The sequence below is a fragment of the Zea mays genome, chromosome 5 (assembly GCF_902167145.1).
Source record: "Zea mays cultivar B73 chromosome 5, Zm-B73-REFERENCE-NAM-5.0, whole genome shotgun sequence".
NCBI lineage: Eukaryota > Viridiplantae > Streptophyta > Magnoliopsida > Poales > Poaceae > Zea > Zea mays.
In genome coordinates, this window is record NC_050100.1 from 139,877,183 (window position 1) to 139,901,957 (window position 24,775).

Genomic DNA, 24,775 nt, shown 5'->3' on the forward strand with positions numbered 1-24,775 from the left:
AATCGTCAAGCCGCTCGCACCCGCTGAACAGTCGCCCGCACCCACTGAACGGTGGACCATAGTGCGCGAGAAGGCGAATCACCAGACCGCGCGTACCTGTCGTATGGTGGGACCACCTTACACTCAGAATATTTAAATCGTTTCTCGACAATGAGCTCAGGGAAGGTGTTTTTCGGACCTTTGGCATTCCGAAGCCTAAGAGAATTTTTCACGGGTCAAGCTCGTTACGAAAAACGATCTGGCACCGTGAAGGGGCTACTGTTGGGGGTCTGTTTCGTCGCCGAAGGTCCCATAAGAATAAACACCTTCGGAAGATCAACACAGAAGCAAAGTCGAAGCTACCATCCGGGGAGCTTCGGCATAACGACATGCCTTAAGACCAAGGGTGACATCGACTTAAAGATGAAAAGACCAATTGGCCCATGATATCTATGTCATACTTGTGACCGGTTGTAAAGGACACGAATGTAAATCCACATAGGCTGCGCCCTGTGCCTATAAATAGATGAACAGTACCCCCGTACTGTTCACGCTGATTTGTACTCGCTCGTGCATTACGCTTGTACTATTTTCTTCTGTCGAGCCGAAGTTACAAATGTAATTCTATATTATTACTATTTATTCATGATATAAAAAAGTTGAATTGATAATGTCACATAATTATTCACGTTGCTTTCTATGTCTTACATGTTTCTTTTTTCATTAATGTATACTACAATCATTAAGGTATGTCCTTCATAACCTTCGTCTGAAGATTATTATGCCCTAAGGGAGATAATATTTTGGAGGACGAATGATCTTAACTCTTAATATTTTGTGTTGTCTTGTTCTTAATTCGGTCCCAACACATATTATTCTCCTCGCCTAGTTCTTCCTGCGCCCACTAATTCGACGCCGAGTAGCTGGCAAAGAAAAACTTGTCTCTCAATCATTTTGTTATTCCTTTTAGGCCTGCCGGTTGGGTTGGGCGGCCATGTGTGTGTGTGTGAGCACCGTCACCTAAAAGGCCCCCAGAGTCACATGAGCGTCACCGATATGAATCGCAAAGCATGGAAAATACAGCTCACAAAATCAGCTCCACTCCTGCCTGCAATCTTGCATTGAGTAACCACCGAAAAACATATGCAAACTGCTCTCACATGCAATGCAATGCAATGCGTGAGGCTTTGCACCTTGCAGCGAGCGTCGGAAGTATATGCGTGTTCGCCGGAATCCTGCATTCCTACAGGGGGAAAGTGCCAGGGCCAAGGGCGAACGCGGCGGAATGCGCAGCGCGCAGCCTCCAGAGGCTATAAAAACCTGCCTCGTCCTAGCTAGCTAGTCACACGTCTCATTCAAGCGCTCTGCCGGCCAGCCTAGTGCTCTCGGCTTTCTTTCATCTCCCTCCTTTTGCCACTTGCTGTAGCTTTAATTTGCCTGGCACTTTGCACGTTGTGGCCGGCCGGGGCCTGTGCTTCCATTGGTCGGCAGCAAGCAAGCAAGGCTAGCTAGCGTCCGTGGATCAGTCATGGGCAGCCAGAGGCAGAGGCACCGAGCGGTCACTGGCCTCCCGGCGGCGGGCGCGCGGATGCTGGCCCTGCTGTGCGCGTCGTCGTGGGTGCTGGTGCTCACGACGGCGCAGAACTACAGCGCCATCTTCAACTTCGGCGACTCGATCACCGACACCGGCAACCTGTGCACCAGCGGCAGGCCGTCGCAGATCACCTTCACGCAGCCCCCCTACGGCGAGACCTACTTCGGCACGCCGACGTGCCGCTGCTCCGACGGCCGCGTCGTCGTCGACTTCCTGAGTGCGTGTTCAGTCGTTCGATTTTCGTCGTGGATCGAGACGTACGTAGTACGTGTGTCGCTGTTATGGGCTGACGCGTGAGCATCATCGTATCGCAGGCACCCAGTTCGGGCTGCCGTTCCTGCCGCCGTCCAAGTCGAGCAGCGCGGACTTCAGGCAGGGCGCCAACATGGCGATCACGGGCGCCACGGCCATGGACGCCCCCTTCTTCCGCTCGCTCGGGCTCTCCGACAAGATCTGGAACAACGGGCCCATCAGCTTTCAGCTGCAGTGGTTCCAGCAGATCGCCACCTCCGTCTGCGGACAGAGTAAGATGCTGTCTCTCTCTCTCTCTCTCTCTCTCTAGTGTTAGTGTGCTTGATCAATGCATGCATGCATGCAATTAGCTCGCTGCTCACTGCGGCTGGCCGGGCAGGCTGCAAGAGCTACCTGGGCAACTCCCTGTTCGTGTTCGGCGAGTTCGGCGGCAACGACTACAACGCCATGATCTTCGGCGGCTACTCCATCGAGCAGGCCAGGAAATACGTCCCCAAGATCGTCAACACCATCTCGAGGGGCATCGATGTACGCTGTCACCAACACACTCTCTCTATCTATTTCTCCATCCATCATTCCATCGCTCTGTTTGTTGACGACCGACGCATGAGTGACATGACACACATGATCTCCTACGTGTACGATGCAGAAACTGATCGCCATGGGCGCGACCGACATCGTCGTCCCCGGGGTGCTTCCCATCGGGTGCTTCCCCATCTATCTGACCATCTACCAGAGCTCCAACGGCAGCGACTACGACAGTCTCGGCTGCCTCAACAGCTTCAACGACCTGTCCACGTACCACAACTCCCTGCTCCAGAAGAGGGTGGACATCATCCAGAGCCGGCACAGGAAGACGGCGCGCATCATGTACGCCGACTTCTACTCCGCCGTCTACGACATGGTCCGCAACCCACAGAGCTACGGTACGTACGGGAGTAGTAGCTACTGTTTGCATTGCTGTGGGCGCCCCGGCCCCCCTCCTCGCACGTACAGAGAAGACAGAAGACAAGACAGCCCTCTTTATTCTTTAGATTTTGAACGCGTCATCCTGATTCCTGGCCAGCACTACCCCCGGCCCCACACAGGTTATTCAAAGTATAAAAACAAAGCAAGAGCGAGGTAGGTTTATAGTAATGGGTTTTATTTATTTCTTTGCTGCCAACCCGAATAAAAACATCGTGTACTACACACCACGTGCAGCAGTGAGCAGCACATGTCCGTGCATGTGCACCGTAGTACCGGCTGCAGGCTGCTGCCGGATCGAGCTGAGATTCCTCAACAAGATTAAGTCAGTGGATGAGTGAGAGCTGGCTAGCTTGTGTGAGAGTGGGACTGAGACCCATGCATGCATCCATGCATGCCGGCCTGCCCGTTTACGCGGAAACGTCAACATGTCGTGCGGCGGTTCATAGAAAAATGAGTGGCCCCAGTCTGTGCCTCTGACATATATGCTGCATGCATGGTCGTCGACGTCGTCGTTTCTCGCACTAGCTCGCGACGACGACGACTGGTGAGCACTGAACAGGGTCAGGGGCCGCACAGATCACTCACGCGCGGTCGGATGCGAGGCCCCGCGGCGCCAGTGTCAAGCGTCTCCCCTTTATTAATCTCTCCACCAACAACCAGCACATGCGCATGCCCCCAACAATGCGCTCCAGTCGGCCGTTCTGCTGCCTCTCCTTGGATGGAGAAAGAAGCATATCTCCCCTCTGCATCTTTAATACCCTCCTCCTCAGTAGCCCGTGGCGGGGCGTTTGGCAATGCGGGCCTGTTTGGTTTGTGGCTAAATATGTCACACTTTGTTTAAGGTTAGTTATTCGAATTGAATAACTAACCTTAGGCAGAAAAGTTAGGCAAAATGTGGCAACTGAGGTAGTGAACCAAACATATCTGCAGTCCATGCATGCTAGCTATTGCTAGCCAAAGAAATCCGCATCTACCAGAACAGCGGATCTATATCCGTTGGCTCTACTAATAACTGTTATTCCTCTTGACGGGTGTCGCAGGGTTCAGCTCGGTGTTCGAGACGTGCTGCGGATCAGGCGGCGGCAAGTACAACTACCAGAACAGCGCGCGGTGCGGCATGGCGGGCGCCGCCGCGTGCTCTAGCCCGGCGTCGCACCTCAGCTGGGACGGCATCCACCTCACGGAGGCCGCGTACAAGCACATCACCGACGCCTGGCTCAGGGGGCCGTACTGCCGCCCGCCCATCCTGCACAACTAATCCACAGTGCATATGGACATGCTGGACCGGCGGCCGGCAGCGCGTTGTCTTTTTTATAAATAATTTATTTATTATTCGTACAAGCTTTGGTTGGATCCATCGGGGCGCCGGGGGTTATTAATTATAGCATTGGTTGGTCCTTTCGTTATATTTGACCATATATTTTTTTTGTTTGGGGTAAGGTGTTTATTATATTTTGCGTTGCTAAAGAAAAAGAGCTGACGATGGCAAAGTGTACGTGGAATACGATGATAATGCCATGATTATTTATAGTCCTTAGCAATGATCTAAATGACGAGTTATGATATTTAGCGACCGTTATAAATGCATATAGAGCCCGCACCTCGTTGGCTCGGTTGTTGGGGCCTTCGTATCAGCATGTTACTAAGCTTGGGCCGTTGGGCGCATCTAAAGTCTTAAAACATGACCCTGTTTGGGAGTCTCGCCGCACTTGGCGGGCACTCGGCCGCACCCGTGCTGGCGCGTGGCAGCACGCCCCCGCGGCGCGACGCGTGTGAACGGTCCCATGCCCTCCGCCCCTTCCACGCCTGATCGATCGGATCCGAAAACTCGTTTAATTTTGGTTCTGAGCGGTCTTGACATCCTGCATACCGTCTCTCTCATCGGCTCACCTCACACCTGGCTCTCCCATCCACCTCCCTCAGCGCGCTCCGCCGCCTCGCCTTCTCCCCCTCTCCCTCGGCAGCCGCCGCGAGCGACCCTTCATCGACAGCGTCTGCTCCGACAATGCCACCCTCATGCCTCGCTCGGATCTCTCCGATCGCGTCCCTTCTCACAACACAGACCCTCAGGCCGCTTCTCTCGTCAATACCTCGACAGCACTCCTCGTCCTCCTCGCCCTTGCGGTGGCCAGTGGAGTGGCGGCAGACGGCTCGGACCACCGGTACAAGATGTACAGGCTTGTCCCCGCTGAACGGCAACAATGGCCCCTTTCACAATCCTAGGTGAGGGTCTCGCCCTTTAGACACCTGTGGTCACAATACAAGTGACGCACCTCCTCTTTGTTTGGTAGATTCGTTTTGCTCAACGACTGAGCCCGTTGTCTGATTCAGATGCTAAAGATGGGGTCGTTTCTGATTTCCTGAGCCTCAGCACGATGTTGTTTCCGAATTTTAGTGCGGACTTGAATGGGACAACTGGCGATATGGTTGATTTTCAATCTACAGGGGATGTAGGGAATAGCGCATCCATCACCGAGATGGGCAACCTGGTTCCTGAGCCATCCTACGTGGAAGGTAAATTTGGGCTTCAGGCTTGCCTAATTTAGTATACTACCTCCTGTTTGCTCTTAACATGCTGCTTTCGTTATGCAACTGTTCTTTCAGCAGAAGAGGCTAGATTATGGAGTGTTGCTACTATGAATTGCTTAGAATTTGATGCCTGGACCACAGTTGTTGAGGAGATGGACAAAAATGCTGAGGTAATATTTGGTTAGCTGCTTGTTGGTACAACCATTATTGTAACATTCATTGTGTTGTTTGGTATTTGTAAATGAGCTCATTTCTGCATCAACTTACAATTACAAGCTATTTGTCAACCTGCAATTATTTGTTGGCTCCTTTGATTTTTAGCATATTGTAATGATGCATTTATTTTGTAGGTTATGACTAACAATAATAATTGTGAGTTTAATGGCATTGGCCCAAACACTTCGAACATGTTGTCCCTCATTTTTCTCTTGTTCCCTTCTTACTCTACCCTTCTTACTCCTCTTCCCTTTTTTACCCTCCACTTCTTTGTCTAATAAAGTGGGGGCTCATTTTTCTCTCTTCTTCTCCTTTTTCTATATACTTTACCTCTATTGCTGCAACATATTCAGCCTTTTATATTTTACTTATGATGCAGCTCAAGTATAATGGAACTGGTAGAGACAACGACTGCTTGCATACAGTTGGGCAGTGGAATATGAATGACTGATGACTGTTGAATTGATTAATTGTTGTAGGTTATGCATGCTACAAGATTACTTGTGTTCTGACTGCCACCATGTAGCAACATTGAGGTATTCTTTTAGACTAATATAAACTATAATTTTCCAAATCATTTACACTACTATTTTTGTCTTGTGTTGTCTAGAGGTGTTGAATAGGGCGCCCGAAAGGGCGCTGCCTGATGTAGCAACGTCACACCTGTTCATCGCACATGTTCATCATTCTACAAATGACAACGTCACACCTGTTCATCGCACATGTTCTGACTTTTGTCGAGCGGCACCACACATATTCTTATATCCCACACCACAGGTTGCATCTGGTTGCAAACAAGCTCTGACCAAATATCCTATCTAGCTGCGAGAACTGTTTCCTTCACCCCTTCCGTCTTACCACCTTATCTGACTGCATTTTATCCAAAAAAATTAGTACCAGAACCGATTGCCTTCAAAGCGCAAACAAATGGAACCAGTGTAATGCTAAAATGGTCTTCAGGATCAAAACAATTTGCACTTCTAGAATAACTCACTAGATCACTTCGGTATACAAATCAACACTTGACCACTTTCATCACACTATTGTGGAAATCAACGCACAACCCTGGCGCACACTTGCCTAAGAATGCACACGCAACAAATGACTGGGTCTTGCAGCCTAAAATGTAGTGTCCACGACAGACTACATAATGTTTAAGGATATGTAAAAAAAGAGCAGCCAGACAACAAGGTGAAGTAACAACTAGAAAAACAAAAAAACAGATTCAAACCTTTTTCCTGACAGTGGTATGTGATCTATTCCATGGTACAGTTAATATCACTTCAAAGGCGCCATGTGCTATTTATACTGAATTTACAAGACCTTATATACTATGTCAACAAACCCTCAGAAATCAATTCTGGGGATACAGGTTAACTGCCAGCAAGATGGTTCCAATAACCAGTCACCCAAAAAGTACTAGAATGTCTGGACTCCCATGGAAGTGTAAAGCTTCGGCTAAATCCAACATCAAATGCCCTTAAGCAAATAAATATTTGGTGTAACTGTAATGTCATTCCTAATCAAATTGGTACTCATCAAAACGGATTTTGGTGTTTGAAATTGGAAAGTTGTGGTCTAGAATCGGTATGTCCATTACCTAAATCTCACAAAGGAAAATAGGTTTGAAGAATCATGTGCGATAAATATATAAGTAAATATTAGCCTTGGATGAGTGTTCTTACCACTTCTTTTAACGTCTGTGTCCCCCAAAAAATGTGCTTGCCTTTTTAGGCTCAGCTCGATTTCACAGCAAAAAACCTTCCGAGTCATGTTTGAAAAACTAGGAGCTGGCGGCCAGTATCCCACTCCTTCACACAAAGAAGTAAACAATTATCATCATGAATGAATTTAGAAAGTTGCAAACAACCAAAGACACTAATATTATTGCCGTACGTATATTTTTAACATTTTCCTCCATCAACAGAGATCTAGAGCTCTTGACGGATTTTTGGTGATAAAAGTTAGTCTTCCGAAATAGCAGAGACTAATTGGGTCTAACTAGACCTTTCGCGTTTATTTACCAAGGTGTGTTAGTTGCCGCCAACATGCTCTTCTAGAACACTATTTTGAACATGTGAAAAGCTTAGCCTAATCTGAAATCTTGCATGTAATTTATTTTTATCTTCCCTCATTCACCTGCTCAAAATTATCTGAACAAATATTTGATACTACTGTTAATCTATATTTGAGAAAGGCATGTATGAAAAATGGGAGACTCCATTTGAGCACAACCCTTAAGCATTTGCCAACACATTTTTCATTTCTATTTGCTTACTTTATCTACAGTTACCTCTGCTGTAGAGTTCGAATTGCATGATATGCTTGGTATGCTGTGGTACTCCACCCTTTTTAGCTCCATCAATTAGAAAACATTTTTGGCTTGGTTTTGGTGACTGGAAGGAGTCTCTAGCCAGTCAGAGAAATGTTGCCAGTTTTACATATAACTGGAACGATTTACGGGGCAAGATTTTGAAAGAATTGACTGCAAATGTTTGTTTGTTATATATATATGTTGTCCTCAAACCATGTGTTACAAATGTTGGGATATGCCATCAGGAGAGAGCTTAGAGCAGGCCTGTGCATAATCTACCTCCACTGTACTAACGATTTAGAATTGTAGGAAACTAGAATTGCTTCAATGTTGTTGATGTGTTGTATTGCTTGAGCCTCATGACCTATTTACATATGAGTACATCATTTAGGGGGCATGTACTCTAATAGAGTAACATGCATGGTAGTTGGTAGGTCTGTAGGTGCATAGGGCAATAGGTAGCTGCTATGCATCTTATTGGGGGTTTTGGTGCTTTTCTTTTTGTGCTGATGTCCTATAAAATGGTATTTTGTGTAAATGCATATTCAATCCCCATCTGGACATTTCACTTCAATTCTCTCCGTAGGAATCAGAGGGTCCGCTTTGGGCCCTCAATTTGTTGCTAAACCACTTGCACCTGATAACCCTCCACTGAAGGTATGCCCCTAAGTCAAAATCCTAGCAATGCACAAAAATGCATTTGTCTATCTTTTGTATTTAATATGCCTTGCCATTTCCAAGATATAGTCCTAAACATTTTATCATGCTTGATTTCTAGGTAACATTTATTGACAACATCGATCCTGGTGGGATTGATCATCAAATTGCTCAACTAGGACCTGAACTGGCAACTAGCTACTCTTGTAATTGTCATTTCTAAGGTACATAAAGATCCCAAACTTTCTTATTTTGTTGATATTCTCCCAGCTGCACCATGAGCTTATAAGTAGCTGCAGTTCTTGGTTTTGCATTGCTTTACCAGGGACAAAATTATGTAGCCCTTTGTTACTGGTTGAGTTAATGCTTCTGTTAGTACACCAGTCAGATCTATTTGAATCTTGTATGCTTGATTGTGCAAATTTATTAACTGCATAGCTTGTCAGTCATTGTAACATTGCCTTCAAATATACCCCAGTGATTTTGAAATTTTAGGCAACAAAGAATATAGTTACATTGCAATGCGACAAACTTGTTTGCATCATGGCTGGATATTGGAGGTAAAGCATTATCGGACAATCATTTAGTTTGGCTTAGTTACAGGTGCTTTTTAAGTGGTAACGCAAGTTGCAGTTCACACAAATAACACCTTTGAATGTAATGTGTTATCACACAAGGCTCCAGTGAGTTGTGTTCTATTTGTTTCTTTTCTATTTGGTAGTATAATACTTAATCTTTATGTTTTTGATGCACCTGCTAGGCGCTAGCAGTACCAAATATTCCTGTTAGTATGACAGTCACATATTTTTAAGTCTTTTATATTTGATTGTGCAATTGTATTGACTGTATAGCTCGCTCAATCGTCGCAACATTGCCTACAAATATGCCATGTGAGTTGAAAATTTTAGGCAACAAAAAAGGGGTTACATTAAAATGTGATGTATCATGTATATATTGTTGGGCCTGCATGTTGTGATCTTCAAGGGCACAACAACTTAGATGAACCCAAGTTGAATATGATTATGTATCCTCTCTTACTGTTCTATATTAGATTACTTCACAGTTGTTGAATGATATTTCGATGGTCATATTTGAATGTTGTTTGTTATGGAAGAAAGATGATATTTTGGCACTATACGGTACCAAGTTTTATTATCTTGCAAAAAATAGCTAAATGTTGCTGACAGATTTCCCATCAGTATGTTTTGGAACACTTTTCCCTTTCTTTGATTGTGTGCCAAAAGAAGTGCCATCTTTCACCATGAGGCCTTGCATTTTCTGATGGTGACAAACTGACAATCCATTCCAAGTCTATATGCTCATATTATTTTTAGTATTTTTATATTTTACTTCCGAAGGGGCGTGTTTATATGATAGAAAAGTATTACAGCACTAAGTCTTTGCCACCAGAGTTTAGCAGCAAATTATTTTTTGCCATCATACATGCTTAGATTTTGGAGGCCCAAGTGAGCAGGCCTTCCTGTTATCTAGAACACAAAGGCCATTTACTCCATTGCAGTGGATGGAGTTGGAGCACCAGGCTCTCATGTACAATCTCAATGCAATGGCCCCGGTACCGTACCTTCCAGCCTGCTCATTTCAATCAGCAAGAACTTCATATCATCCAATAGAGATATGCATATTTTGAATCATAAGGCTAAGGTTATCTACTTCAAAACTACTAGCATTTGCAATAAAAAAATAGAAGATAAAAATATTATTTGCACAAATGAATGCATTTGTAGTGTTACATGGTAAATAATAATGTTGGCAGCTTTGTAGTATCAGAAACTACATGAGCCATTTGCTCATTGTATTGGATGTTTCTATATCTGGAGCTGTGCTGTTAGAGTATTAGAGTTCTACACTTTACGATGGAATAGTTTGCAGATTCCTCTATTCATATTTTTTGAGTTTAGGTAATTAACTTTATGGATCGTCTTAAGTCCTCATGGTTGGGGAGTATGTACTAACAACTAAAGTCAAGACTAAGCAAAATGAATCAAACAAGTAAAGCCTGTGGCTGCCTGTAGCTTACTGACAAATAAAAACGAATCAAGTTGGTACCATAGTAACACAAGACCAGTTGTCATTATCCTTTTATTCCATATGATTATGCAGTTTATGATGGTAACAGAACACTTGAGGGAGGGGGAACTGCTGAAGCGTGTTTCATCAAGATCCAAGCAACACATGAGCTATTGATTCATGATGAAAGGAGAAGGGCATATGATAGAGAGCATCATGTGAACCCAATGAAGGTCTTATAATTTTCTTAGCCACTCAGGTTATCATTTCATTTTGTGCAAGATGCAGTTCCACTCCAGTTTTGTTCTTGTTTGTAGTTAACTTTTGCTGGTTTCTAAGTTTAGGATTTAATCCATGTGGAATAAATGAACAAACATAGCTGCTTGGATTGCTCAGGTTATTTTGCTACATAATTGCTCTGATAGTGTCCCTCTATCGTGTTTCAGATTACCACCATATCATGATTCATCAGCTCTAACATGTGTGAGCCAACACTATGCTTCTCCACTTCAGTACATGGATATGACTCTTCTATGTTTAAGCCACGACAACTTGGTGTATTTATGCCAAAGATTTTTCGAGCACTAACACACCAAACCAACGCCTATGGAGTGCTTTTGTATACAACAATCACCTGCTTCTTGCACCATCCATGGATAATCTACGTAGTTACATATTACTATACTGAACATCCTTTCATAGACTACTTGTACACTGCCTTTTTAGAACCATTGTAAAACCTCATACGGTACGTCAGCGCCTTTGAAACAGAGATCAACTGAACAACCTGTTCAATGTTTCCTTTTATTTCATATGTATTATGTTGTCATACTATGTCCAACAATGCATTTATATTGCTACAATATGTTTATACTTGATGCATGTGATACAAATCCGTCATTTATACATACAAAGACAAGCTCTTCTGGCACCGTAGGGCGCCACGGAGCGCGCCCCTTTTTTCTAGAAACAATAGAAGTGCACCGAAGTAAGCTTCGTCACGATGACGCAGGAAGGCAACGCAAGAAGAAAATGTTATCCAAGCTGCTAAGAGCAAATGATAATAATATCCCTGTGATATTTGTAAACTTTATATGTAATCTATGAGGACGTGAATGTAATATCGTACGAAGCTGTACGACTGCATATAAATAGATGAACAGTATCCACATATTATTTACGCTGGATTGAAATTACATTCACGCTTTTGCCTTCGAGCAAGCCGAAGGTATAAATGTAATGTACATTATATGTATCACTTATTAAGATATGAGATGGATTTTAGTGTTGTTTAACATTTGATATGGAATGAATAAATGACATAATGCTACATCTGTAATCATGTTTTTATGTTTGTGAATGATGAAGACTTGTTCTTCATGGCCTTCGTCCAAGACTCATTATACCCGAAGGGAGATAATGCTTCGAGGATGAAGATCTTTAACATTTAATAATTGTGTTGTCTTGTTTTATGGTTCACAGTAATAAAAAACAAGTGATCAACATTTGCGTCCACCTCCGGTGAACTCAAATGACCACCTTCGACAGAAGAACCCTGCAAGCTCTTTCGTCATGCCGCCGAAGAAGACAGTGGCGCTAGGGGCTGTACTCGCTCCCCTGGACACCAATCAAGATGGGCTCCTTCTAAGGGAGGCCCAAAGCTAGAAGGGGAAGCAACTAGCCCAACTCCACAAGACGAAGAGTTGGATCAAGAAATCAGGGATCTAGAAGCTATTCATCAACAAGTGGAGAAAAGAAGGGAAAAGATGCTTCAGCTGGCTGAGCTTCAGAAAAAGATTGACGAAGCAGCCAAAGAAATGCGACACATCGCACAGGACACTAAACAAGGGCATAAACCACAACAGATAGACCTTCATCAAGAAGGCCCCAGCCACGATGACATATGGTATGACGACTTTCACCATGATAGCGTCGCTTTTGATGATGCTTCCCCTCTAGCCACAAAGTTGCAGGCTACCCCATGGCCACCTTCAAACAAGCCACCCTAGCTCCCCAAGTATGATGGTCACTTAGACCCATAGCAGTTTCTCATGAGCCACGAAGCAACCATATCATCATATGGTGGCAACACCGCTGTCATGGCAAAATCCTTCATCATGGCAGTCAGAAGTGTTGCTCAAACTTGGTATTCTTCTCTTAGGCCAGGAACAATTACATCATGACAGAAGATGAAGGATATGTTGGTCACTAGCTTTCAGGTGTTTCAGACGAAGCTAGTGACCGCTCAAGCCTTATTTCAGTGCACATAGGACCACGAGGAGTATCTGTACGCATACGTCCGAAGATTTCTGCGTCCGAAGTGTATCTGTATGGCTGAGTGTTGGTCACTTGTTCTCACATGCTATGAATCAAGAACAAGGCAACACAATTGTTAAGTATTAGAGACCTTTGTCTTCCGAAGCATTATCTCTTCACGAATATAATGATCATCAGACGAAGGATATGAAGGATGCGCCTTCATCATCATCTTATAGATAAACAAGAATGCAAAGAGATGAAAACAACAATTGTACTCCATTGATTCATTCGTACTTGCATTTCACAGAACATGTATGAATATTGACAAAATTTATATTACAGTGATACCTTCGGCTTGCTTGAAGGTGTTGACGCGAGAGTGATTACCAAGCAGCGTGAATAGTACGATGCTACTGTTCATCTATTTATAGGCACGGGACGTAGCCCGGGTAAAAGTACATTTATGTCCTCAATATTCACTTATGATCGTAATACAAGTCATTAAGGACTAAGTAGTCTTTTCCCCTTTGGTCAGCATCATCATCATACTTCATCTCTGTTATGAGCTGAAGCTGTCAATCTGGCGATAGCTTTGGCGTTTATTCTTATCAAGCTTGGATCATATCTTCATCTCGTATGCCTTCATCATGAGGAAAAGACTTGCATCATGAAGACGAAGCTCCCTGTAATGGCTTATGCTGAAAACAAATGGTTAGTTATATTTTTGAGGACCTTTGGAAGAGGAAGGCCCCCAATAGTAGCCCCTCGCAGTATTAATTTGTTTTATGTAACAAATTCAGACTGCGACGTGAACAAAGGCCTTTAGTCGAAGGTCCAAAAAACACCTTCCCTTCGCTAGAATAGCGAATTATTCTGAACCATGGGACCCACCTAGCTGTGGGGCTCTATGTATGTATATAGAAGGCTGTGTTGCAAATATTTTTCGTGCCATCTAGCTTTCGTGCTGCAGTTGTTATTTTAGTTTTCCTGTTCTCTGAGTTCAATTGTTTGTGAGCTTCGGCTTTCTACCATGACTATCACCAAAATAGCTGAGGACAAGAAAAGCGCTGATCCCACACTCGTTGGCTTCTATGAAGTCATGGAGAGGACCAATGCAGAGAAGATCACCAACGAAATATTAGCTGGGCTATCTGGTGATTCAAGCGATATTGAAAGCTTCAATATTGAGAGTGAGAATGAAAATGCCGAAGATTGGCCGTGGAGACCAAGTCACATTGTTTTTTGAAATCCACAGTCAGACAAGGTCAAATTGAAGCGATGAAACACATATACTTTCATGATGTGTCTATAGTGAGGGCTGGAGGAGAAGACATCGTTCCCCTACCAGAAGGTAATGAAGTGGTAGTCTTTAGGAGCTTCATGAAAGCTGGGCTTCGCTTTCCGCTCCACAAGATGCTGGTCGAAGTTTTGAAGACGTTTAAGATATACCTTCATCAGATTACTCCCGAAGCTCTTATTAGAGTGGGAGTTTTTATTTGGGCCATGAGGAGCCAAGGACTCGAGCCAGATGCAAGATGCTTCTACAATACTCATGAGCTATCCTATTAGACGGAGGCAACCGAAAAGGAGCAGTATCATACCAATTTTGGTTGTTACAGCTTCGTGCCTCGATCTGAGGCGAATTAGCATGTGCCCACGTTTTGGAAGGAGTGGCCAGGTTCTTGGTTGAAGGAATGGTTTTACGTGAAGAATGACCTGAATCAGAGGGAATATGTGAAAGGAATTATCCAACGTACTATATGGTCACGCTTCGGCATTAGAAGGGCATCCATTGAACTAGGAAATGATGTGCAAGCATGCCGAGCTGCTTTCAACAACATATGCACCTATATTGGCACAAGAGACTTAGTTGAAGGGCATATTTCTTATAGAGTATGGCCTCTTGCAAGCGAATGGGAAATGCCAAAGGAAGCCGCTGCTGGCTCTAGCCAGGGTGGCTTGGTTTATCTGAAGTATAATTTTTGGTTCAGAAACCAATTTGATGAGCCAAATGATGATTGGTTGGACATTATTGAGGCAACAAGTGATGAACAACTTGGAGCGTACTCAAGGACAGAAGACGAAGCTATGATGGCTTCCTTCGGCGCTTGAGGTAAAAAGAGGTTGAATAGAGTATATGATGTTATTGGGTTCGTTTACCCAGACTACTGCTACCCCGCCCAAAAGCAAGGGAGGAAAAAGAAAGTCGCTGCTTTGCCATCTACTGGTGTGCGAAAGTCAAAGAAAATCAAGGTTTTAACACGTAGACCAAGGCGCATCGAGACAACCGATGTGCCAAAGATAATTGAAAGGGTGGAAACTACCCCCCTAGCCATAGAGATTGTTCCTGCTAAGCCTGTTGAAGCCATTGCAGACCCGGCCGGAGAGCTAGAATCGAAGAAGGTAGCGGAAAAGGTACCAGAACAGCCTAAGACGATGGTGACAGCGCTGTCGAAGCTGTCAGCTACTACAGGAACTTCGAGGAAGAGGAGGATGGATAGTGTTTTGGAAGCTGTTTTAGAATATGTGAAAACGCCGCCTCTTTATTCTACCGAAGCTTTTGATAGCAAAGGTGAAGATGTTACATAGATGATTACAGCCAATACTTCTGCTCATGCTGAGGTGGGACCTTCGGAAACTGCACCAGAAAATCTTGTGGAAGAGAGGCTTCCAGAGAAACCCTCGGCGCCTGCTCCCGATGCACCTTCCAAGAATGATTTGAATTCCATTGTTCGACATGCTTCGGAAAAACAACTATCAGCAGAGTAAGTTGTCGAAACTAAACACTATGCTAAAGAGCTGAAGTACCCCTAGGGATCCTTGGTAAATGGAGGAGATAACAATGACGATTTCCTCTACTATCTACATGACGGTAAGGAGATCAATGTTTGCCGTGAAATGATCGATAACATGGGGTATCCGAAGCTTGAACTCGGCTTGTCTGAGATGACCAAGGATCAGCTTGCAGATAGCCTAGCCTACAACAGCCTGAAGGTGTGTATACTTTGATTTGTCATTTTGCAGTTTGTGTTATGATAAACTATTTTTGTGGTACTTCTTATCATCATTACATATTCACTCTTCGTTTTCCAGGGCTTGATCCTAAGCAAGGCTCTGAAGGTGCAGAAAGATGCAGAGGATGAGAGCTGCCGAATAGCGCTTGGAAACCTTCGCTCAGAGGTTATTACATTAAGAAACGAAGTTCTTGAGAAGGATAAGATCCTACTCTCTTTAGTGGAAAGATTAAAAGCGAAGCCAGGCTTTCTGCTCAAGCCGAAGTGAAAGTCGCCTAGAGGGGGGTGAATAGGCAAAACCTGAAATTTATAAACTTAAACATGCACTAAGGCCGGGGTTAGCATTAGAATTAAATTCAATTTCAAAAGATTTTTCTCTTGTTAAGGGTTGCTCAAAGGATGCAGATGACGTATGGGAGCAAACTCAAATAAGTGAATAACAATTTGATTGCATTACACATTTAGTTTACATAATCAAATAGTCAAAATTTTGAATTCATAAAGTTTGGTATTCGGTTTTTTTGGTATTTCGGTTCGGCATACGGTGAAAATCGATTACGATACCGAATACCTAAATTCTCAGATCTAAAAACTGAAACCGAACCGAATTACCAAAAAAACCGAAATTTCGGTTCGGTTCGGTTCGGTTTTCGGTTTATGGTAAAAAATGCCCACCCTAATGCTTGGATAGCTTTGAATGAGGTGGTTGACTTCCTAGCCGTTGGCAAAGTTTGCTGGCGATGGGCACACCAGACTGTCCGGTGGCGCACCGGACAGTCACTGTTCACTGTCCAGTGCGTGCCACGCCAGCACGTCCGTTAGGGTTTGGAGCTATTGACCGTTGGAGCGATTTGTCTTTTTGCTGCACCGGACATTCCGGTGCCACACCGCCGGACTGTCCGGTGACCTCTGACTTCTGCGCTCTGACTTCTATCGCGGCACTGTTCATCACTGTTTATCTGAGCAGTCGACCGTTGGCGCGCAGGGAGCCGTTGCTCAGCTGGCTCACCGGATAGTCCGGTAACACACCGGACAGTTCGGTGAATTAACTGGAGCGCACTCAGAAGAAACCCGAGAGTGGCTGGTTCGCTAACTGCCTGGCCTGCGCCAAATTTCAGCACACTCTAAGTCATTTGCTCCAAATTTGATTGAGTCCCTAACTGAATTTCTTTCTTGGTTTGTGTTGAACCTTATGCACCTGTGATAAATGATATCTAGACAAACTAGTTAGTCCACGTGGCTTGCGTTGGTCGTCAATCACCAAAATTGATTATAGTAAATGATTAAGTCCATTTCCCTTTCACAAAGCTCATGAAGCCAAGGTGCAAGAGCTAAAGAAGAAAGTTGCCGAAGCAACTGAGAACTTTGAAGTTGAAGTGGTGAAGCACGAAATATGTGAGATTGAAAGATCAAGAGCACAGAAGAACGTCGATGAGCTTCGGGCCGCCAAGGAAAAATGCTCTGAAATATCCATGGAATGCGCTAAAAATCTACATAATAACTTTTCTAAAGTTGGAGCATATTCCTCCGAGCAGAAATTTATTCGTGGAAATCCTGTTGAAGTCATTCAATGGATAAACGGTGAAGTCGAAGCTTTCGAGGAAGTTCTTAGCGACAGTGGGGACTTTTGTGCCTTCGCTAGTGCCCGTTGGGCCATGTCCATCTTGGAGAAGGTTGTGTGCGATCATGATAAGGTTGTATCTTAGCCAGATTTCGCCTTCTCAACTGATGATATTAGAAACCCTTCAGCCGAAGCTACTACCTTAGGTGGGAAATTTTATTTCGAAGTATGGCTGAAGGGTGGACGAGAAATTGCTGATGAAGCTATCAAAAGAAATGAGAGAGAATCTCATGATGCCTTAGAAGAGGCCAAGAGAATTGAAGAAGCTGCTGAGCAAGCTAGGCTTATAGGTAAACCGTTTGTACCTCAGCTTCGTAAGTTTTTCAGTTTCGGCACTGATAGATGTTTGTGTTTCAATGTAGCTGAGCTTTCTCCGCTTCTGGAGCCATATGATCCTGAGGCTGACCCCTCTATCAAGGAGGCACTTGATATAATCAAAATTGCTAATGAAGCTATGGATGAAGCTATCGACAGGCTACTTAACATAGCTGCTGACAAAGTCCTGAAGGAGGATTGAAGTTTTGTATTTTCGATAGTTTAATGCTTTTGTGTATAACTCCTGGTTTTGTAAGAAACATTTGTAAACAATTTGCATGTATATTGATGTAATATATTTCTTTGTGAAGCGTGGAACCTTCATACATACCGTTTTTGAGCCGGCGGCGAAAAAACACCTTCCCTTCTTTTCACGCTTCGGAAAGAAATCCCCCTTCTTTTGCTGAAGTAATTGTATAATGTTTGATTCTTGCTGTAGATGTTGCATATGAGTATCATTGTCGAAAACATAAATTTCGTATGATAGTACTGCCGCAGGCATGAACCATGCCTCTTCAATGCTCTTTCATGAGTCTTCGTCGAAGCTGAATGAAGAATTTCCATTTTTGATGCAAAATGATGTATGATGCAATGTCATGATGCAATATGATGTAATGGCATGATGCAAATGATGTAGGCGCATAAATCCTGAAAAATAAGACTCTGCATCCCCTTAGGAACGACTTTGGAGTCTCTTCACCTTTTACTTAGGTGGTATTTTAGCTCTGCATCCCCGTAGGAACGACTTTGGAGCTAAGCTCTGTATCCCCTTAGGAATGACTTTGGAGCTTTTTCACCTTTGACTTAGGTGGCATTTAAGCTCTGCATTCGCTTAGGAACGACTTTGGAGCTTCTACACCTTTGACTTAGGTGGCATTTAAGCTCTGCATTCCCTTAGGTACGACTTTGGAGCTTCTTGATCTTTCTTTGTTACACTCGATGGTGTAACCACAGACTTATTACATCAAGCTGAAGGTTAAACCTCCTTGTATTGTCTTTTGGGGAGAAAATATAAAGGCAAAAAGGTAAAAATACATTGGATTAGGACACTCTCTAGTCGGAGCGTTGTGCTACTTTCAGTAGATGTGCCTTGACTCGGGCACAGTGCTGTTGATTGTGCGAGCTTCGGACTCCTCCCTAGTATCACGCTGTTGGTGTGCCTGACGATACCCTTCTGGCTGTTGATTATGGACTAAGGTAGGTAGCAGTGGTGGTGGTGGAGGCAACTGAGCCCAAGAAGCTTAGGAATGACTCGCCAAAGCAACGGACGCCGTAGGTTGCTGATTGCTCACATACTCAGGGATAAATGGTGAATAGCATGAAGCAGTATGCAAGACCTACTTCGGCTGGTTCTGTCGTGCTTCGGCTTCAGCGATTTCCTTCTGCTTTTGGATCGTAACTTGTCACGTCCTTGTCGTGTGTCCCTTATCCTCTCCACAGAATAAGCAGAACAACCTCCTGGGTTGAGTAACAAACCTTCCTCCGAAGTTTCTCCCCCCTCTGCCTCTCGGGGCTGGTGGCATGTAGGAAGTTTGCTGCATTCCCGAAAATTGTGAGCTTTGCTGGCTGCTCTGGGTATGATTGGCCCTGTCATCATTTGTGTTGGGATTGTGGCTGGTTCTGACATGCCTGGGGTGGAGTCTTCCTCCGAAGCCCCTAGTCATCTCAGAATACATGTAGGCTTCCTCCCTTCTCTGGCGGAAATCATTGTCGGCTCGGATGTATTCATCCATCTTCTGGAGAAGCTTCTCCAATGCTTGTGGTGGCTTCCTTGCAAAATATTGTGCCGTCGGTCCTGGTCGGAGCCCCTTGATCATGGCTTCGATGACAATTTCATTAAGCACCGTCGGCGCCTGGGCTCTTAGTCGCAAGAACCTTCGGACGTATGCCTGCAAGTACTCCTCATGGTCTTGCATGCATTGGAATAGAGATTGAGCGGTAACTGGCTTCGTTTGGAATCCTTGAAAGCTTGTGACTAGCATATCCTTCAGCTTCTACCACGACGTAAATGTTCCCGGCTGAAGAGAAGAATACCAAGTCTAAGCCACACTCCTGACTGCCACGACAAAGGACTTTGCCATGATAGCGGTGTTGCCACCATATGATGATATAGTTGCTTGGTAGCTCATGAGGAATTGCTTCAGGTCGGAGTGCCCATCATACATGTGGAGCTGTGATGGCTTGTATGAAGATGGCCATGGGGTAGCCTGCAACTCTGCTGCTGGGAAAAAGCATCATCAAAAGCAAAATTACCATGGTACAGATCATCATACCATCCATCATCGTTGATTGGAGTTTCTTGACGAAGCTCTCTATGTTGAGGCCCTCGTCCTTGATCGTCCTGTGCGATGTGGCACATTTCTTTAGCGGCTTCGTCGATCTTCCTTTGAAGTTTGGCTAGCCAAAGCATCTTTTCCCTTTTCCTCTGTACTTGGTGATGTATAGCTTCTAAGTCTCTGATTTCCTGGTCCAGCTCCTACTCCTGAGGTGTTGGGCTGGTAGCCTTTCTCTTCTAGATCCTAGCTTCTCTCAGTAAGAGCGTCTCATGAGCATAACATCATGAGCATTGGCATATCATGTGTTTGCTACACCTAGATTGCGTTCACTAGGTAAAAATTTCAAATAAGTTGTACTGATGTGACTTGAGGTGTGATTAACCCTAGCCCTAGGGTAGAGTGTTTAATCCTAGATCATGACTTATGGATATAAGTGAAGCCCAAATATGTGAAAACCTCAAAGACATGAGAAATGATCATAAGATATCATCTTCAATGGACTTTAGTAACACCAAAACCCTAAAGTGCTAAAAACTCTGAAAAGACCCCTGGAAAACCCTAAATTGGAACCCTAGGGGGCTAAGTGTGAATTTTAGGCACTTTAGGACCAAAGTGTAAATACCAAAGTAAAAGTGCACCTCAAACCAAATATCTTTCATATTGGAGAATTTGCAAGTCAAATGATGGAATTTGGACTTGTTTGCAAAAAGTACTCCATAATCATCCTAAGGTTAAGTCTGAATTCAGTTGAAATGGGTAAACTTTGGAGCTTTATATTTCCCAATTCATAAGAAATTTGTCCTAGATCAACACATCAAGTTTAAAGAGCTATGATAGGAGAATAACTTTGCTTAAGTGATTAGGCATTGTTGACATACAAAATTTGGAGATAAATAGATCTAAAGTCTGGCTGTCAGTCAACCCAGAGTCTGAATTTTTACTAACAGTGAGCTCTTTTGAGGATGATCCAACGAGTATCTGAGTATGGTTACTTTAACAAGATTAAAGCTAGATTATAGGACTACAACTTTGTTAAAGGTGGATTAGCAAGTTATTATATGGAAATTTGAGATTTGGGCGCTGCAAACCGTTCTCTCAGATGCTCTGAATGACTTTCTGATGGTACAGTAAACTGAATGAGATCATAGGTGCAGTGCACCTTGCCGCCGATGACCCCCGCGCCTGGATTCACGCCGGCGATACGATTCGTGCCCACTGGTGCCCGGATAACGCCTCGGCGTGAAAAGATCTTCACCGCGGATAAGCTTGAGTCACTGTTCTGCCCCGGCCGTCGTGTCCGCTTGACTCACGGTCGATTCAGATAAGCTCACTGGAGTTGGTCGCCTGTTGATCGGTTGCCATGTGCCTAGGTGCTCTACCACGTCGCAGTAACTCGCCTTGGCATGTTCGTTCATCGCCGGTGACCTTGCCGCGGTGAAAGCCACGCATCTCTTGCGCTAGTGTTCTCCCCTCTCTCCGGCCGCCAGCACACCATGCCCAAATTAGGAGCCACCGCCCTCGGGTTCTATAAATTGAGTGTGCCATCAGCTCCGCTAAGTAATCACGCACCCAACGCACCAGCCTGTGCCTCAGATTATCCACCAGAGAGGTCTAATTTGGGATTTCCCCCAAATTAGACAAGAACACAACCGTGTGAGTGCTCATAGTGGCTAGCTCGCTATAGGTCCGTTCACGACCTCCTCGTTCTCGCTTCCACATCCCTGTGTGCTGTAGATGATTATCAACCCAGCCAATTGAACTAGACCACGCTAGAGCATCGAGAACACTGCGGATTGTCCTCGGTGCGCCATCCCCGTGGACAGAGAGTTCTCGACCTAGAACTGTGCAATTAGTTGAGGGATTCTTGTCGCCGGGGTTAGAATTAGGGGTCAAGCAAAGAAGAAGCATAACCGTTGCGTCTTCCGGCCAGGGTATGCTCGCCGGAGCCACTGCTCCGCCGTCCATGGTCGGAGACTTCCATTCGCGAAGGATTAGAAAGTGAGGGGCCTCGGCGCAAAGTGTCAGTGACACGTAGGAATAGTGCACAAGACTCTTTACGGGTTTTTCAAATCACCAGGGTCCCCTGTGTAAATCTGGCAATGCGAGCGCGCGCGAGGGCGCGTTCTGCCTGTAGTGGGCTGGCTCGGGCTAAATTGGGCCCATTACCGTTTATGCCTTTCCCTTTTCTTTTTTTGCCAGACTTAGGAAATCCATAGAAAATTATAGAAAAATGATAAAAATATCAGATCAATTTTGTTGGACTCCTCAATTTCTCTAGTAATTAATAAAAATAGTTCCAAGACTTTTAGTCCCAACAAGGAATTATGTAGTATTTAAGAAGACCAAAACCTAATCTTTTGGAATTTTAGGAATTATTTAATCACTCCATAAATCACCAAACTTTTTGAATAAGCTTAACATGATATTTAGATCCTATGAGTGAAGTTTGACTTGCTTTGGACATTGTTTGATTCCTAAATCCAAAACCCTAGCTCCTAAGGTTAAAAATTGTCTAACCCTACTAGGGTGTTGACCTAGAAGACCCTAGTTTCCTGGAGTATCGTGAAGGAAAGTTGTATTCAAGATACAACTTAATGTAGCTTCTCTATTATTACATTTTCATAAGCATTACATGAGCATTCATGGTTATATATGGTTATGTATACTGTTGAAGAGGAAGAGACTACTCCATCAACAGAAATGCCACCTGCCGGGAACTTTTTTTACTTTGACATCTATGGAACAGAGTCCGACTCTCCTACAACGCAAGGCAAGCCCTGGTGCATTTGCCACCTCCTTGATATTTTAAACTCTTTATCACTTGAATGATGCATTAGGTGATAGGAGTTGGGTGTTAAACCAATTGCTGCATTTCCAACCTTGGAACTGTTTACCATTCCTTGATTACCTGTTTTCTTTAAAAGTTTTTCTGATGCTTAGTCCTGCTTTAGAAAAACAAATGTTTTGTTTTAAAACAAAGGATGATGCTTCACAGGGGATGGGATGTTTTCAAAAATAAAACTTGATGGTGGATCTATCATGGCCGTGATGGGTTCAACATCGGAAAAGATGTACCTCTGCCAGGTACCAAACTTTGGGGTTTTAAATGATAAAGCTGAGACTGGACGGGTGACTTGCACGAGAAGAGAGTCTCGGTGTAGTGTCTCCGTCTGAGTCGATTAAGGACTGTCTCGATGTAGGCTTGCTAATCGAGGACCTTTTAACTGGTCACATGCCTCGTCATGGGTAAGCTTTGCCTCGGGCAGACTAATACCAGAAAGGCCAACACGCAATGGGAGTGGAGAGATGGCGAGAGTAGCGTGTACCCTCCGTGGCAAGAGGCAGGACGGTGGTGTATCTATGCTCTCGGTTGGCGTGAACCCGATCTGGTCTTAAGAAACCCGGTGGCGAGTTGACATATGCAAGGATTAAGTGCTACATATGTCGTGTGATTGGAGATCCCCAGCTGGGTATTAATCGATTTGGATTGCTGTTACTTCTCGGACATGAAGACTTGGTCACTGCCCTACATGTAGCATTCCAGTGAACAAAAATGGATTGATAAAAGGATGGCTAGTACAGGCTAAGTGCTTGAACTAGGGTAGAAAGAATTCTAGTGACAGGTAATGACTTCACTTGCTAATAAAACTGGATTTTTAAGGATCCACTATTAGTAAGCATTTTTGCAAACAGAGTCTTGATTCTTGATTAAGCCTTACCTTGACTCCCTTAAGCCAGCATATCCTTGAGAGTCTTTTATTTTGACGGGTTGTGAAAGTACACTTCGTACTCAGGGTTTTCGAACCCATGTTGTTGTAGGTGAGGAAACAACAGAATTTTGCTGTTTTTGCACTAAGGTGGTGCCCAAGGATGTGGTGCCCAAGGACGAACCTCAATAGTGATGTGGTTGCGGGAGGGATGTTGGCCTCCCTTTTGAAAAACAATATACTTTTATGAGAGAGGGGTTTTTGCCTCCCAAGTTTGTAATAATAATATTTATGCACTCTTATACCCTAGGTTGTAATAACTATAACTCTCTTTCTATACTCTTATACCCTAGGTTGTAATAACTATAACTCTCTTTCTGTATTTTAAATGTAAATTAAGTTATTGTAATTTGCTTCCGCTTATTCGTCCCTCAGATGTGTTGTAATATCTGCGTGATGGGTGAAACGCTCTTGGGTGAGGAAAGTGATACAAATACCGAACTTGCCGACTGATTATGTGCATCTACAGGGTTGTCCAAGGTCTGTTGGGCAAGGACAACTGTAGGTGGGCCTAATGACTTGGAAGGTTCCGTCACAGCAGCTAGCTTATTGAAGAAGCATCGAAGGCAACACACAAACCTTACTCATACAAACTTATCCATGGATCACTTCCTTGATTGGTCTTCTGGTGCTTCATCAACAAAACTTGGGTTACCACTTCTCATCCAGAAACCTATATGCTTGGATGATCTGGTCCTCCACAAGCTTTCTACATTCACACACCTTCTTCTTTTTCTCCATGGCAGGAACCTTACTGGAACACTACCCAACTTAAAAAGATTAAGGGTAGAACTCTTGAATCCTGGGAATTTGAACTCCTTGAAGTACCTCATAACACGGGTGTTACGGGGCCTTCTTCTACTGTTGTTGCTTGAGCAGGCTGCGGAGAGATGACTGACATAGGGTTGATTCTGGGACAACCTTCTTCTCATCTTCAATTCGCTTTTTTTCTTTACTCTTCTTACTGCCCCTTTCTTTCTCTTTG

General features: G+C 44.3%; 2 protein-coding genes across 5 annotated transcripts; both read left to right on the plus strand.

Moving 5' to 3' along the window:
* Window positions 1–1,257: 1,257 nt before the first annotated feature.
* On the plus strand, window positions 1,258–4,317 carry LOC100273681 (alpha-L-fucosidase 2). The gene is made up of 5 exons (NM_001148093.1): window positions 1,258–1,790; window positions 1,888–2,097; window positions 2,205–2,353; window positions 2,475–2,751; window positions 3,835–4,317. Exons 1-5 carry the CDS (start codon window positions 1,508–1,510, stop codon window positions 4,050–4,052), a joined length of 1,137 nt encoding a protein of 378 aa, NP_001141565.1. The 5' UTR covers window positions 1,258–1,507; the 3' UTR covers window positions 4,053–4,317.
* A 260-nt stretch (window positions 4,318–4,577) lies between these two features.
* LOC103626951 (uncharacterized) lies at window positions 4,578–11,345 on the plus strand. 4 transcript variants are annotated; one of them, XR_004849559.1, is made up of 9 exons: window positions 4,620–5,017; window positions 5,126–5,308; window positions 5,402–5,493; window positions 6,019–6,075; window positions 8,440–8,510; window positions 8,632–8,734; window positions 9,962–10,083; window positions 10,632–10,797; window positions 10,985–11,345. XR_004849559.1 is itself a non-coding variant. In XM_020538472.1 (3 exons), exons 1-3 carry the CDS (start codon window positions 4,996–4,998, stop codon window positions 5,506–5,508), a joined length of 315 nt encoding a protein of 104 aa, XP_020394061.1. In that variant the 5' UTR covers window positions 4,578–4,995; the 3' UTR covers window positions 5,509–5,989. The 4 variants fall into 4 exon arrangements, 1 of the variants encoding a protein (XP_020394061.1); XR_002262353.1 differs by lacking the exon at window positions 9,962–10,083 and having other exon boundaries at window positions 4,578–5,017; window positions 5,399–5,493; window positions 6,019–8,510; XR_002262352.1 differs by lacking the exons at window positions 10,632–10,797; window positions 10,985–11,345 and having other exon boundaries at window positions 4,578–5,017; window positions 5,399–5,493; window positions 6,019–8,510; window positions 9,962–10,625.
* Window positions 11,346–24,775: the final 13,430 nt, after the last annotated feature.